The sequence below is a fragment of the Arachis stenosperma genome, chromosome 4, assembly GCF_014773155.1.
Source record: "Arachis stenosperma cultivar V10309 chromosome 4, arast.V10309.gnm1.PFL2, whole genome shotgun sequence".
Lineage (NCBI taxonomy): Eukaryota > Viridiplantae > Streptophyta > Magnoliopsida > Fabales > Fabaceae > Arachis > Arachis stenosperma.
Window position 1 is genome coordinate 147,096,100 of NC_080380.1, and position 17,927 is coordinate 147,114,026.

Here is a 17,927-nt window from a genome sequence, read left to right on the forward strand (position 1 = left end):
TTCACAAATTAGGGTAAACAGTATGCTCTCAATTTTTGTGATCATCAAGGTAACAAGTACCTGTAATAATTAATGTAATTCAGCATGGAGAAGTTATTAATCACTTTTTCATATGTGTGTTCAATGGTTTATATTTATATAGCAAAATCTAGATTAATTATACATTATTGTTATACTATAATATAATAATACAGAAATAAAAAAGCAGTGCAGCAGTAACTAACCCACTTAGAAATCAATATAGAATACAACAAATTTTTTATTCACTACTATGCATTAATAAATAAATAAGTTGAATTGGCCATTTAGTCTCTTTTTTTTTTTTATTTCTAGGAAACTAGGTAGTTTAATTAATTTTGTATCTAATAAAGGCTTATAGACTCATTAGCTTGATTGAGAATGCGGATTAATTAATTAATATACATTATAATGTTTAAGCCCATCACGTATTCACGTGCTTGTGAAGCCTCATATTTGTAAAGAATTAATATTTTCAGGTGCAGTCGACTTTACGTGAAGTTGATTGTTAAAAACCGTTAAATAATTTGACTGATTTAATTAAATTTTCATTTAACGACTTTTCACTATCAACTTCATGTAAAATTAATTGCACCTGAATTTCTGGATATGTGTTTTCTTTATATGATAATGTTAGGCAAAGTAGTGAGAGATGATATAAACTTATTGGTATTAATTATTTTTTATTTTATTTTATTTTATTTTATTTTATTTTATTTCCATAGTTTCTATGACGACAATCACATTTTGAAAATAATCATGCAATGGTGGGAGGATTTATAAAAGTTGACTTTTAAAATTATACTGACTTGTTGTTGGCAAGTTGAGTTGAACTTTTCATCAAGTTATCCACTTTATTAGTTAAACCACAACTCTTAATAAAATAAACATGGATTATGTATGGATTGAGCTACCATTAGGATAAAACAAGAAACATGGATAATTCAAGCATGCTTACCAGTTACCACCAATAACATAAAATACTGGTAATTATTAGAAAGTAGGACTCTATATTATTATTATTATTATTTGCACGAATTTTGTATATATATAGTTTTTTTTTAATTTATTTTATACTTTTTTTTTTTAATTAACAAAGATCGATCAAGTTCTAGATTTTAATTTTAATACTATCTGATAATATCATTTATCAAAATCCTAAACTGGTATAAAAGAAAATATATGAATTATTATATCTCTAATAAGTTCATATAATTTTAGTTATAGAAAATAACTATGTTATATGTACATTAAAAAGTTGTTATTAAATCAATTATTTATATATAATATATATTAAAATAACACATTAAAAATGAGCTCATCAATATATATTTGTATAGAAATATATATATAGTAATTGATTTTTGGTGTACATGTATATAATAATTTTTAAAAAAATAACAATATAATCAATACATAATTGATTTAAGTGATAAATCATCTTACTTAATAGTATTCTCAAATTTGAACCATAGTTATAAAATTAAAGAAATTAATATTATAAAAACTTATTAACCAAGCCCTATTTAAAATTTTTAATTTGAATTGAATTCTTTTCCAATAATAAAAATATATCTTCTGGTGGGTATAGTTTATTCCAATTAAAAGAAATTAAATTAAACCAACTTGAGTTGGTCGAGTGTTCAGTTCACTAGTCCGTTTAAATAAGTGTCGTGGGTTCGAATTTCATCTTGTGCATGCAAAAATTTATTAGTAGACCCTTAAACAGACCTCAAATCTATGACGAATTAGTCTTTAACCTATCGAGTTGGGAATACCGTAAAAAAAATTAAATTAAATTAATATATATTATTAGGGGCGCGTTGACATGTATATGAGTCAGCCTCATATAAACCATTTGCCAGTTGCATGCACTACTAAGCCAACAATAATAATGATCAACTTGACCAAAAGAAAATGAGGGAAATAGAATCAAATTAATTTTAATATATATATATATATATATATATATATATATATATATATATTATTAAAATGGCAAATAGCTAGGTGAGAAATTAGGTTGATTATGTCCTATTGGTTTATTTATGATATTGACCAAACTATATAATGTATTATAGTACAGCACAAGTATTATACAAGTACAAATTGATTGGTCAAAATGAAAGAAATATACTGATAATAAGTGATGATCTCTTGGTGTATATACAAACACCTTTAATTTGATAACAATCAAAAGACAAGAAAAGAAAGGTGAGTCCTAATCTGTCTAATGATATTGTTGACCATTTAGTCCACTACATAAACCATATACCTCACACAACAAGTGCTGGGAAAAAAAGCATTTATTCCTCTAAAGTCTCAACTATATTTTTTATGATTATATATATTGCCATACTTCTGAATTTGATATAAGCTTCTTTTTTTATTATTATTTTTTTGGTTAAGTGGATGATGCAATATAAGAAAATAAATATTCGGATGCCACGTATTTATCGGCAGATAATGTTAGAAAAAAATAAAAAATTATTTATTTAATATTTATTAATTTTAACAATATTTAATAAATATTAAATAAAACAAGTTATTTCTGTTTGAGATAAGTTTATTTTTTTTCCCATCCATAATATAGTTTTTCTTCTTGTTTTTGGTTAGAATCCATTTTAAAATAATAGTAATAATAATAAGAATTAAGTATAATTTTAGTTTTTAAGATATAAGTTAATTTTTTTTTATTTTTTTATATAAAATCGTACCTAAGATTTAAAATCAAATTTTAAAATCGTCATTTTTACTTAAATATTAAAATTTTGGATGAAATTATTCATAATAAAAAAATTATAAAATAAAAAAAAAGATAAAAAAAAGTGTTTTTACTCCTGTAAAAGAGAAAGAAAAAAAAGGAGAAGAAGAAAAGAAAGAAGAAGAAGCTGTCCACGAATTCACTTCTACCTCCGTTTCCGCCACCGCTATTTTCTTACGGTTTTGGTCTCTAAAATAAGAACGATTTTAAAATCAAGTTAAATTTTGAAAACGATTTTGTATACAAAAAAAATTAAAAATAAATTTTTTTTTTACCTATATTTAAAGAACAAAATCATACTTAACACTAATAATAAATGCTCTTGATTCACTAATTTCCACACACGCACCATATTTTTATGCATGATATATCATTTTTTTCGGTTCCACTAACTAAAGTTGAGTGGTTAAGTCCAAAATCATCCATCTACTTCCATATATATTCTCTCTTAATGAGAGAATGAATTTGTGTTTCATTTTTTTGGAAAACCATATAATCAAAATCAGGAGGGTAAAAAAAGGGCACTGTTTTAATTTATTTTATAGTAGTGTCACGTACAACTCACAAAGTATGATAGTAATAACATCAAATAAATCAATTATTTTATTTTATTTTATTTTATTTTCATATATCAAGCATAACATACATCACTATGATAGCAATTAGGAAAATTGTATGATATTGTTGTGGTAAGCAAAAGAATGAATGTGTCAATTTCTTATTAAAAAAAAAAAAAAATTAGCCAATGTTGGAAGGTGTTGGATTATTGTGGAAACATTGGCTTTCCTTTCTGACTGGATATTGAACAACTTGTCAACACCACTAACAAAAATTTTGTAATTTTGCTCACCTTTTCCCTAGCTTCTCCATAAGGCCTAACAATGTATTTAATTTTCAAGTTCAAATGATGAAAGCAAACTTTATTAGTATGTGTCAAAGAGAACTGATTATGATCATTGTGATCATTTATGGCAATAATCCTTTTGTGGTGATAGATTTATTTTTAAGTAAAGTAGTATATCTTTTATTCTTGAAATTTTTGGTAAAAATTTTAAAAATATTTTTAAATTTTATTTTATTTTAATTTTATCTAAAAAAAATTATTTACATTAAATATATTTTTTGTGATTAATTTTTTAAAAAAATTAAGACCAATGTAATAATAATTTTATAAGAATAACTTTTAACATAAATAAATCAAGCATAATTTTCATTTATTATTATTAGATTGGTCTTAATTTTTTTAAAAAATTTAGCTATTGGTGATATATTTGATACAAATAAAAAATTTTTAGGATAAAATTAAAACAAAATAAAATTTATAAATATTTTAAAAACTTTAATAAATTTTAGAGATAAAAAATATACTTTACCCATTCTTTTTTGTTTGAACAGTAATTGTTTCAAATATTTTACAATTATTATTAGTGCTCATAATACAATATGTTTCATTAATTAAACACATTTTATCATGGACTAAGATGTTAAATTTATCAAGTCCTAATAATAAGGTGAAAATAAAACTCATACTATTTTGTTAAAAGTAATTAAAGGTAGCTAGCTATAGCTACTTAGCTAGTATGAGGAATAAGCATGAGAATAGGCCATAAGTGGTGATGAAACATGAACTGTTGAAGTAACAATGCAAGCATAATTTCATGGAACCTGTTTTTCATTTTCACATCATCTTGTCCTAATAATAATAATGTGACTATCAATTTGCACAGTTACCTCACATTAATTGTATAGAACATCATTCTCAAACATAAACCTATGTTAATAACTTTTTTAATTAGCAGCTCTGATCTGTGAATGGGACACAGCATGCTGATTCATTAAGCGTTTCTTCTACATAATTTACAATAGTTCAATCTTCTTTAATTTGATCACCATTATTATTGAAATTGTCATCATTAACACTATACATGTATATGTATTAAAAGAATATGAAAATTCAGGTGAAGTCGACTTCACGTGAAATTGATACTTAAGAGTCGTTAGATGATTTGACTGATTTCAGTAAATTTTCATCTAACGACTCTCAGGTATCAACTTCACATGAAGTCGACTTTATCTGAGTTTTCATCTTAAAATAATTGTTTTTTATTTAGTACTCTCCTTTTTAGTAAATGTTAATATGCTTTAAAGAAAATTAAAAAATGCATGCAGCACTTCTTAAAAATTAACTAACTTGCTTTTTAAAGTGTTAAAATAAAAAATAAAAAATTTATAAATTTTAAATTTTAAACTCTAAATCTAAAATTTAATTATTAATGTAAAATATAAAGAACTAAATTAAACCCTAATTTCATTCTATTTCTATTATATTATTGAATGTAATATAATTAAGAATCTCTTTTTCTTGATTTATTGCGTAATTGACTTTGATTTGTACCTAACCATGCTTAGAAAAATTACAGGAGTGGGGCGTGATCAAAGATTTGGCTTCTATATAACCCATACATATATTATTGTTTTTAGAGCCTAGAGGTCCCAACAAGAGTGGTTCTTGAGTCATCAAATTCTTAACCTTTCTTTCCTTCCCTCTTAATGAATTTAGAAAGAAAAATCTTTTGTACAACCTAATAAGATATTAAGTTACACTCTGTTTATTATCATTTTATACGATATATTTTTATTTAAATTAAATTTACAGTCTATTTAATATAGTAATATTTAAACTATATTTAATTAGTAATTATTGAGATAAAATAGAAATTTAAAAAAATATCGCTTTTATTTCTATTTGTGAGGTTTGAAAAATACAATTTTTTTAATGTTTTGTGGTGAACTATCTCAAACTCTAAATATATTTTTATATTAATCTTATTTTAACTATTAAAGACAATGTATATTAAATATATAAATCAATATAATGTCTTGGTATCATTTTCCCATACAATTTCTTATGTCATCTTGAGTGAAATACTATCTATTATTGTTATCCAAAAGAGAGAGTTTGCTTGGAAATATAGCACTCATCACACTCACACACTATAATAAATTATTGACTTCATGGAACTTCATATATATATAATTCCTCTTATGTGCCTGCTTTAGCCTAAACAGTTTGCCATTAGAATTATTATAATAATAATACCCCATGATATGAACTGCGTGTGCCTGTATTTAATTTGATGTAAGCATATAATTTGTCCCAATAAGAGATGATTATTATCCACATATCCAAGTTGCATCTTCCCCTCCCTTTTCTTTATTTCTTCATCACCATCACATTGTTGGGCCAACTGTGAAGACTTCGGTGAGGAATCAAGTGAGAGAATATAAGATGAAAAAACACCACATCCAACTTAAAACTTTAAGGTATCAAGTTAATGGGTCTCTCATCTTATAAACTCCTCACTCTTTCATACTTTCTTTGATGTGGGACTAATTTCAATATTCCTCACACTTGTAACACTAACACACATGAATTCAAACACAAATATAAACACCTTGTCCCACATAACAAATAAATATATGCTAGTGCACTCATTGGTGTTTTCAATCGTATGTATCTTCATTTCTATTATATTTTTCCCTTAACACTAATACAAAAAAAATTTTAACGGTTATTTATCGTATTTTTAATAATAATAAAAATAATTATTAATATATTTATTGACAATTAGACATTAATTATCTTATATTTTATCGTTAAAATTTTTTAATAATAATTATATAATTGTCAGTAAAAAAATTTGTAATAACTATAAAAATATACAATTATCATTATAACGTACCTATAATAATAATAACAACAAATATACAATTGATACAAAAATATAAATTAAATAAATATATATAGTGGTCGTCATCGTATTATTGCCACTAAAAATAATTTTTATTATAGTGTAAGTGTAGTAAAAATTATTTTATATTTTTTCACTAGCTAGTATTATTTTTTTTATAAATGAAAAACCAATACTACTTACAATGACTTCCTTATCCTTATGTTAACTATAGTGTAGTCATAATTTTTCTATACAAAACTATCAAAAGTAATACATTTAGAAAAAGATGGCATAATCAAGTACAATGCTATGCCACTACATACATGGGAATGTGGATGACATATACCTTTTAATAATCTATGCTTTCAAAAAAAAAAAAAAAAAAAAAACCTCTAATCACCATTCTTCTCTCCCTATATAATGCCTACTCTCCCACCTCTTATTTCCTTCAATTCTCAGAGTAAACCAATTCAATTCAATTCACCATCATCTTCCAATTAAAAAACCTTTTCTCATTTTTTTTCAAATCTCTCTCATTATTGCCACACCATGCAAGCCTTAAGGGATGAAATCACAGGCCTTAATAATAATTATTTTCTCCCTTCAGAAACATATAACTATACTACCTCCATGATGCAAAATACCAACAATACCTTACCTCTTTTCAACCATACAATAACAACAACAACCAATTCTATAATGGCAACAATTTCCTTAATCAAATGTTTTTTCCACCAGAATTTATTCTTGGTAACAATAGTCCTACTCAATCATCATGCATAAGTAGCAACAACTCAACCTCTGATGAAGCAGACGAACAACAACAACAACAACAAAGTCTTATCCTGAACGAGAGGAAACACAGGAGGATGATATCGAACCGGGAATCGGCTCGCCGGTCCCGGATGAGAAAGCAAAAACACCTTGATGAGCTTTGGTCACAGGTTGTTTGGCTGAGGAATGAGAATCACCAATTATTGGACAAATTAAACAATGTTTCAGAGTCACATGATAAAGTTGTTCAAGAGAATGTTCAATTGAGAGAAGAGGCTTCAGAACTTCGCCAAATGCTTTGTGACATGCAGCTACATAGTCCAATTTGCCCTCCTCCTTTGAGTCCTTTTCATCATGATGATGATGAAGAAGAAGAATATCTCAACTATGATGATGATTCTTCAAACCAATCCAACACCACAAGTTCTATGAACCTACTCGGATAATTAATAATTAACCCCAACAGGTTAAGATTTTGAATATATATTGCTACTTGCTTTCTTATTCTGCAATTAAATAATAGAGACATTTTGGATATTTCGTATTTATTTTTTTTACAAACTATATCATGAAATCACTCCTTCCAACAATAATAAATCAACACGTACGAGTTTTTATTCGTTTGCATAAATTTTTTGTATAATTTTTTTTGTTTTACGTCATTTGTTTTCTTTTAGGAGATAATAAGAATCGAGCAATTACGCCATATAAAACATATATTTTGATAAGAGAATGTATATTATTACTTTTATTTTAATAGTGCCATTTATTTTTTTACAAACTCATGCAAATATATAATGACGGAATAACGTCATTAAAAAACAGAAATGTCAATATTATTACGGGCCTTTAATTAATTCTTAACAAGCATTTTAAACTAAACAATCTCAATAAGTATTACTATATATAATTATATATACCACTTGAAATATTTCATCTTCTTGATTCTTTTATGTGTGTGAAAGTCAAGAATAGTGTAAGAGAAGGAATGAAACCACAAAAGACAAATCAAGTTCTCAGTATATTATTATTTGGATCATATTTTGTGACGAAATGACACTGCTGCCTTTTATCTATAATAACAATACTATAATATTATATTATTGTAAGTTTTTATGGTATATATGTTAGAGTTTAATTTTGATGTACTGAAAGTGTAAAATGTTTTATATAGTCGTGTAATTACATCCGTTTTTTTTTATAACTACTCACAGTTAATACCAAAAAAAGTTATTTTTGTTGATATAACATTACATAATTAAATATAATGTCAAATTATTTTATATTGACAGTGTATCAAATTAAATTCTATATATTATTGCTTATGAACAATAATAAACGTCAAAGTGGCTAAAGAGCTATCCATAATCTTGCTAGGTTAATTGGTAGCACTTAGCACCAACCAATAAGTTGTAAGGCACTTAGAGATTCAATATATAACACAGCATTATGATAATACTTGGCTAGAAAACAATATAGAAAAAGAAGCCTTCAATTTTCCTTCATGACCTCATCTTCCAGCATAGGTAAAGAAAAATAATAATATATAATAAATTAAAGAAAATGTATGTGAAGCGAAAATAATCCAATGTTATATGATGTATTAATTAATTATTCGTTTGATTAAAATAATAGAAGTAATAATGTCAGGTGAAAATGGGTGGGGGAGAGAGTTGAAGATGACGCATAGACATAAAAGAGTGTCTTGTAGTGGCAATTGGTTGATTATACAAAAGTTGGTTGCAAGAAAAAGTAGATCATATGGACCCGTTACCCACTAAAATTAATTCTTGTAACTCTTATCTTTTATTTTTTTTTGAAAAAGTTAATCTGTTAATGTCATTTTCTTTTCTGGAAGAATAGAAATATGTAATATTATTTGGTAATAGTAAATAACTTCATAATATTTTGTAAGTGTTTTACTAAAGATGTGATTAAGGAATAAAAAAAGAATTGTGAAATTATTTAAAAATTCAGCTTGTTATCATATACATTAAAAATGTCGTAAAATAAAGTTTAACCCCTTTTTTTTGTCCTTTTTCATGTTTTGATTAGTATCCATACATATATAAAGTGAAGAAATAATAGTAATAAAGTGGTAACTGGTAAATTAATATTTTATTAATTATTCATAAATTTATAATTTTTATCATGCAGGTGTGAATTCTTATTATTACTTTAATTTAATTTAAGGATAATTAAAGCAAGTATTATTTTTATTATTTTATTAATTTTTCATTATATTTATTATTTAATTTTATTTTGATTTTAAACTAATATTTCTTTTGAGATAATACTTAATTTGGTCCTTAAATTAATATATGAATTTTAATTTAGTTTTTAAAGTTTTAATTTTTTTATTTAGGCCCAATTTAAGTAAACACCTTAATTAAGCTCATTTTGAAAAATAGCTTAAACAATAAATAGTTATATTAAAATTTAAAAGTAGTTTATAAATAAATTATTTTGTATTTGAATTTTTAGTTCTAAAAATACTTATTTTATACAAATATGATCAAAAGTAGTAGTATTATGACTTATGAGAGAAGTCATTTTTTTAACTTTTCTGTAAACTCATAAATAGCTTTTTAGAAAGTTACAATTTAATTTTTAAAATTGCACCAGATATTAATACTACTACTTTTTATAAGTCAAAAGCTAAAAAAAATTACTTTTGAAGCTTCCCAATCGAGTCCTTACTCCTCAAATTTTATGAATATGATTTATGTTAGTCTTTAAAATAATTTTCAATACACAAATGTTAATAGAATGCTGAAATAGATAGTCAGATGTCACAATAAACTCTGTAAAAATATGTTATTTTAGTTTTGGTAATTAAATATACTAAAAAATCATAAATAGTGTTTATTAAAATTTTTCCTTCCAAAACAAGTAATTCAGTATTGTTTTTTAGCTATGTGAACGTTAAAACTAAAATGGTATTATTTTATAAATTTTAGCGTGACATCGTGATTGTCTATATCAATGTTTTATTAATGTTTGTGTGTAAAAAGTTATTCTAAAAATTAATGTGAATTATATTTATAAAATTTAAAAATTAAATAAAAAATAATTAAAATTTTAAAAGTTAAACTAAAATTTATATACAAATTTAAAGATCAAATTAAATATTAACTTGTTATTTATTGGTGCTAACTTTTATGAATATTATTAGAAAATAACTAAGGTATTGGTAGTGTGTATAATTGTATATATATATATACACTTTCCATTCAGGCACATTGCGAATAGAAACTTACAATTGGTCAAATTATGGATATTTCTTTTTGCAATATGCATGGCTTAGATAAGAGAAATTCGTAGAAATTAATGAACTTTTATATTGCAAAAGGCACAAATTTTAATATTAGAGAACCATGGGGACTCCTAAACCTTAGAAGAAATAGATTTTGGTATTGAATCAACCAAATTTCACAGGTTCAAGATCAAGTCCAAGAAGTATAATAATGTTTTTTTTTATTTTTTTAATTTTTTTTTGTTTTTTATATATCATTTTAAAATAAGTGAATCATTACAATTTTTAGACATAGTGACTCATTACAATTCTATTATTCATTAAGAATCTTATAAATTTTTAGAAAATTTAACAAATTAAACTATAAATTTCATACAACTATGTTCAAATAAGAAAATAACAATATATTTATAAAAAAACAAATTATACTTTTTGGGCTTGATCTTAAACTTATGTAGTTGGTTGATTCAATATTTGAGATTTTAAAATATAGTATCACCAGAATCGTCAACTTTTTTAATAAATAAAATAGAATTATTAGAATTTTTATTTATCTTTTAAAATTTTTTGATATTATAATCTAAATGAGAAAATTAATTCTATAAATTTTATACTAAATCTAATAATTTTACAATTTAAATCTTATTATGATTTTATTTCATTCTTAATTTATTTTTTATATTTTACATAAAATTTCTATTTTCTCTACCTTATCTATAAGCACTCTAAATCTCTGAGCACTACTTTGAACTTTGGATATAGAACATGAGTGCGGCAAATGAAAAATTGCATATTATTCAATTCAGTGTACTAGCTAGTATTAAGTATTAACTAAAAAAACATTAGTATATGTTTTGTTAAGTATACTTTAACATTTTTAATTTCATTACATGCATGTAGACACCCAAAACAAAAAACAAAAAAAAAAAAAATCATGCATGTATGGGGACAAAATTTGGCGTTGAATATCATTGAATAAATTAGCTGAGCTTAACATAATTGAATGGACCTGGTCGATCGGTGCACCAATATAAAATAGGTGCAAATCCCAAAGCGATTAATTATTAATACTCAAAGAACATGGCTTTGCTAATATGACACTTGTTAATAATAGTATTAAGAACATGGTTTTGCTACTATGACACTTGTTAATAGTATTATTTATATATAGGACAAATAATTTTATACTTTTTTTTTCAAGAAATATATTATAAAATATTAGAAATTTTAAAATTTTTAGGTGTTATATAAACCTTAGCAAATATTCTTAACCAGAGTTATAAGAATAATACAAATAAAAAGTTTTAGTAGAGTTTTTGTTTTTATACATGTTCATAAAAAAGTCAAAATTTCATTTTAACCTTCTTAACAATATTTAGAACGTTTTTTGGCTTTTTTTTTCCTTTAATGAAAAATATTCAAATCTTTCTTTCGATTTTTGTTTTTCTGTCGTAATTAATCCATCATGCTGATTTCATTTCATTATCAATTGACTTCAAATGTGAATGCTAAAATGGGAAAGAAGTAAAGAACAACAAAAGCATATTTATTTCTTTATTTTTTAAATTTTTTTCTTGCGGTATCGCCAACTCGACAGGTTAAAAACTAATCCATTGCAAATTGGAAATTCATTTAAAGGTTTGTTACTGGCCAATGAATTATTACATACACAAGGTGAGATTCAAACCTTCAATACTTGCTTAAACAAATCAGTGAATTAATTACTAGACCAATCTAATTTAAATTTTTTATTTTTGACCGATACAATTAATCCATTTATTCTAGTCTAGATCTCTTATATATTGGGCCTGATTATGACCCAAGTTTGAACTATAGAAAATAGTCAATAACAGACATTCGACAAAAACGTCAAAGCCATAAATAAGTTACTAGATGTTCCAACAAGTACGAAAAACCTGTCCAAAAATATTAAAGTAAAAAAAAAATCTTTGTTTTTAGTATATAAACAAATTTTTTTTACCGTATTTTTCTAACTAAAAATTAATAAATTATTACATATACAGTAGAATTTAAATTCTCTATTTACTTGAACAACTAGTGATCTAATTATTAATCTAACCCAAATTGCTTATAAAACAAAAATCTTTGTTTCCCGTGATATTTTCCCTAAAAATAAAAAGGAAAGTAGGAGATACTATGAAGATTATGATCTAAGAGGAGTAACAAATATTTAAAAAAAAAAAAATTTTGGTGACTAAATATTTTAAAATTTTAATTACACCTTTGTACTTTTCACTTTTACATATATATTTTTATTATTTAATTTAAAAAATAAAATACTTTTTTGTTTATCTAATTAAATATTAAGAGTTTAAATTTTATTATTTTTTATACAGTAACTCATTAACAAATAGCATATTTTTTAAATAAAATTCTAATATGTGCCGAATTTATTCTTAACTTATTCGATTACGAGATATTTAAAAAGAAAATGTTAAGACATTTTTCTCATATAGCACAAGGTTTATTTCTTAAAAAACAATAGAAGCAATAAAAAAATCATTTAATCAAATTATAAAGAAAAAGCAATTTAATCAACGGTGTTCATTCCTCTAATCACATTTCACCTAATCCTCCCTTCGCATTTGTTAGACAACAACTTTGACCCGCTTAAAAAGTTGGTTGGTGGTTGTTGGTCTCTTCTCTTAAGCCGTCATCGATTCTATTTCAACCTCCGAATTATTATAATTAAATTGAAAAAATCATTTTTTTTTTCGTTGGTAACTTTTCCCTCTTTTATATTTATATATAGTTCACCTACCCTTCTCTTTTAATCTGTTCTTTTTCATACCCAGATCTCTCTTTCTCTGTAATTTGACTCCAGTTTCAGGTCTGCACTCTCAAGTTCCCTTTTTTATGTTCTTATTTCTTGTATTTGGGGATCCATTTTTCTGCTTTTGGTGCTTTATCATGGACTTAATTTGCTTGCCCAGAATTTCAATTTGCAATTTTTGTTACTTTTACCGAATTTTATTGGTCTTGTTCTGGGTTTTGATCTTAGTGTTGATGATAATTTAGGACTGTGTGCTGTGCTGTGCTGTATTTTCTTACTGATTGATAACACTACTTAGTTGTGGGATGAAGATTATTTTATTGAACCTTGATCTTGCTGATACTGCTCTGCATGTAGTAGTAAATTGATAGTAGTTTCGGTTCACAATAACTGTCATTTTAACCTTCTTCGGTACATTCATAAATCTAATTAATGTTTTTAGATACAAATTCAATCCAGATATATTAATGTATGAATGTACAAAAGACAAAATTGACAATTAATTTGAGCTAGAGGGAGTATGGTTTGGGGGTTATGCTGTTTGTGTTGTAACATTTTTGGAAAAATAAGATAACTGGAATGTGAGATCTTGTAAAAGTTGCATGCCTGTGAATTTCGAGGCAGAAACTGCAAATCTAGGGAAGTATAAATCTTGTTTGGTAGTTGGGATGCTAATTTTACGTTTGATCGACATTCGACAGGGAAACCTAAGAACTCAATCTGTTGGGTAACATTACTCCAATGTTTAGATAGGTTGATGATCAAGTTTATTGGTCTTCCTTGTTTGATTAGTGATCACATTTCGACATTATCATAGTCTTCATTCTTGGAACATGTTCAAGGTCATTATACTTCCTATTGAACTTGGTAGAAGTTTTACTTATTGATGGCATCTTGAGTCCCACATTCATAAAGCTGAAAGTTTTTTATATGCTTGCTGTATTCTGTGATTGTAGTTTACAGATTTTTGTTTTCCTCCAGAACCTTCGTATTTTAATTCTCATATGCATTATCCTTATCAACCATTGAACAGGAAGTTCATTATGGCTCAACCGAAAACAAGAATAGGTCTTGCTGGACTGGCTGTCATGGGCCAGAATCTTGCTCTCAATATTGCTGATAAAGGCTTTCCCATCTCTGTTTACAACCGAACCACATCAAAGGTGGATGAGACCGTTGAACGAGCAAAACATGAAGGAAATCTTCCGGTTTATGGATACCATGACCCTGAAGCTTTTGTTAATTCCATTCAAAAACCAAGGGTGATAATAATGCTTGTTAAGGCCGGCGCACCTGTTGACCAGACCATTAAGACTCTATCTACCTATTTGGAAAAGGGTGATTGTATTATTGATGGTGGTAATGAGTGGTATGAGAACACTGAAAGAAGAGAGAAAGCAGTGGCTGAATTAGGACTTCTTTATCTTGGGATGGGAGTTTCAGGTGGTGAGGAGGGTGCTCGCAATGGTCCATCTTTGATGCCTGGTGGTTCGTTTGAGGCTTTCAAATACATAGAAGACATTCTTCTCAAGGTGGCAGCTCAAGTCCCTGACAGTGGACCTTGTGTTACATATGTTGGCAAAGGTGGATCCGGAAATTTCGTGAAGATGATCCATAATGGAATTGAGTATGGTGACATGCAGCTGATTGCGGAGGCTTATGATGTACTAAAGTCAGTTGGAAAGTTGTCAAATGAGGAGCTACACAATGTCTTTGCAGAATGGAACAAGGGAGAACTTCTGAGTTTCCTAATTGAAATCACTGCTGATATATTTGGAATTAAGGATGATAAAGGAGATGGATATCTTGTTGACAAGGTTCTTGACAAAACCGGCATGAAGGGTACTGGTAAGTGGACTGTTCAGCAAGCTGCCGAGTTATCAGTAGCTGCTCCCACTATTGAATCTTCTTTGGATGCTAGGTTCCTTAGCGGGTTGAAGGAAGAGAGAGTTGAAGCTGCTAAGATCTTCAAATCAGCTGGTTTTGGCGATATCTTGGCTGATCAATCCGTAGACAAGCAGCAGTTGATCGATGATGTAAGGAAAGCACTTTATGCGGCCAAAATCTGTAGCTATGCTCAGGGAATGAATTTGATTCGTGCAAAGAGTATCGAAAAAGGATGGGATTTGAAGTTGGGTGAACTGGCCCGGATTTGGAAAGGAGGTTGCATCATTAGAGCAATATTCCTTGACAGAATCAAGAAGGCTTACGACAGGAACCCCAATCTGGCAAACCTTCTTGTTGATCCTGAGTTTGCAAAGGAAATAATTGATCGCCAATCCGCCTGGAGGAGAGTTGTTTGCCTTGCCATCAATTCCGGTATCAGCACCCCAGGTATGTCTGCTAGTCTTGCTTACTTTGACACTTACAGAAGGGAAAGATTGCCGGCTAATTTGGTGCAAGCTCAACGTGACTACTTTGGTGCTCATACGTATGAAAGGATCGATATAGAGGGATCGTTCCATACCGAATGGTTCAAGCTTGCCAAGCAATCAAAAATTTAGATTACTGTATTTGGACCTATCTGAATTTCTAATAAATGTACTGTTTTGTGCTCAAGACTTTGTGCTGAGCTGAGCATAAATATCTGCTACAATGTGGTGATTTTTTACCCCCGAATTATATATATCCATTTATGAATTGCTTGGATTTTGGTCTTCCAAAGATTCTTGCATCTTTGCTGATCATGCAGTTAGCTTGATTCAAAATTTTCCATTTCATGGTGCCTTTGTAATTTTCACATTTCAATAAGATGTTCCCTGTTGGAAGTTACTTTTCGTTTAACAATTTACTTATTTGGATTTAGTCTATGATTTGCTTACAATGTAAAAGAGTTTAGTCAAAATATCTTGAAGATATTATAAAGCAGCGGATCAAAAACTTTTATTGTTTTCATTCTATCCCTGCCTATTTCTTACTTCTTAGTCAAACTTCTTTTGCATATCTGCACCCAACCCCAGATGAAAGTGAATGGTAAAAATTTGTCATTTGTTAATTTACGAATCGACAGTACAATTTTTACTGCCTTCCTTTCTCATTGATAGTCCTTTTGATATATTTTTTTATGCTTTCATAACTCAGATGTATGTAGATACATCGTTTTATGAAAGTTAAAAGATATCAAAACAACTATCAACAAGGAATGAAAGGATTACACCTTATTTTTCACTGGTAATGGGAGTTGCATCTTGCATACATTTGGAAGTTGGAACTTCTCATTGGAGGATGACAAACATTTTTTGTTTTTCGTTGGTACCTTGCCAAGGTAAGAAAGTAGATGAACAACTTTTGTTTCCCAATTTCTCCACTTAACTCCTTTTGTTAGTTTTGGTTAGAACAAAAGTAACTTATGGAATCTCTTGCTCTTTAAAGCAAAAAAGGTACATACTTTTCTTTTACTAAATTTGTATCAAAATAACTGTTAATCCATTGAAAAATCAACATATCATGTCTAAATATATTGACTTCTTAATCTACTAATTCGTCCCAACTCAAAATTCCAAATTTACAGTTACTTTGGAACAGAGAGAATATTAATTTATCTGTTCTATTCTTAGCTTGAGCCTTGCTATTTGTGAATCTGTTGCATCATTTTCAGGCCCTACCAACCACTACAGGTTTTAAGTCACTCAGTCCCTGTATGAGTTAGCTTTTCTTTCAGGAAAAACAAAACTATGATTTGTTTTTTTCCTTTCATATGTAATAATATCTTCACACCTTCTTTATTTCCTTTCTTTACTACCTTGTCTGTTATCTTTTTGTTGGTATTGACCTACTTTATATTTGTTAAATTTTCTTTGAGATCTTTTATTGCCAATAATATGCTGTATGATTAAGATTGAGAAGCCCTGTAATGGTTTCTAGTGCCAAATTATTTGAGCTCAATAATTGAGAAAAGCCTATGATGGTTTGCTTCTTTTGGCTTAAAGGCATTGGCTCATATCATTTTGCTTCAACAACTAATTTCTTGTCATGACATTTTGTTAAGATCCCTATAAGATAATGAACTCGCGTTGGTCGAGTGGTCAACTCACTCGTCCACTTGTACAAGGTTCAAATTCCGCCTCGTGTATGTAGCAACATATTAGTCAACGACAGACCTTTAAATGAAACTCATATTTGCAGCTGATTAGACTGATTATTCATTAACTTATCGGATTGGGAGACTGATTATTCATTAACTTGTCGGATTGGGAGGTATTGTATAAAATTAAAAAAAAATCCATTATCAGTTATAACAAAGTTAAGGACTTGTAAAAATTTTACATAAGACTACCTATTTTCCATAACACCTAATGAAACCAAGCAGTTCAATCCTAATTCCAGCAAAACTTCCATTAAATTTTCTGTGATTAATCTAATAATAGTGACAGTAATCTAATAATTTACATGCTTTCAATCAAATGGTGACAGACGAATTTGTCATTTTTTTTAATAAAAAGATCTTCAAAAACATCTCTGATATTAATTTCAGAAAGAAAGTTAATATCACATGGATCATTCAAGAACTTAAAAAATTGGATGCTTACTTTATATATATAGAGAAGTGAGGAGTGTGTGACCTTTTTGTATGATTCTTTTGAAAGT

The 17,927-nt window shown here is 27.3% G+C and overlaps 2 protein-coding genes across 2 annotated transcripts; both read left to right on the plus strand.

Annotated features, from left to right (window-relative positions):
• Positions 1-6,986: 6,986 nt before the first annotated feature.
• LOC130976402 (basic leucine zipper 43-like) lies at positions 6,987-7,783 on the plus strand. Its single transcript, XM_057901264.1, has one exon. It carries the CDS (start codon positions 7,239-7,241, stop codon positions 7,734-7,736), a length of 498 nt encoding a protein of 165 aa, XP_057757247.1. The 5' UTR covers positions 6,987-7,238; the 3' UTR covers positions 7,737-7,783.
• Positions 7,784-13,141: 5,358 nt separating this feature from the next.
• On the plus strand, positions 13,142-16,112 carry LOC130972948 (6-phosphogluconate dehydrogenase, decarboxylating 2). The gene is made up of 2 exons (XM_057897298.1): positions 13,142-13,397; positions 14,374-16,112. The coding sequence occupies exon 2, from the start codon at positions 14,384-14,386 to the stop codon at positions 15,842-15,844; it is 1,461 nt and encodes a 486-aa protein (XP_057753281.1). The 5' UTR covers positions 13,142-13,397; positions 14,374-14,383; the 3' UTR covers positions 15,845-16,112.
• Positions 16,113-17,927: the final 1,815 nt, after the last annotated feature.

Coding starts and splice junctions, on each gene's coding strand:
- LOC130972948 (XM_057897298.1), top strand. CDS start 14,384: ATGGCTCAACCGAAAACAAGAATAGGTCTTGCTGGACTGGCTGTCATG.
- LOC130976402 (XM_057901264.1), top strand. CDS start 7,239: ATGTTTTTTCCACCAGAATTTATTCTTGGTAACAATAGTCCTACTCAA.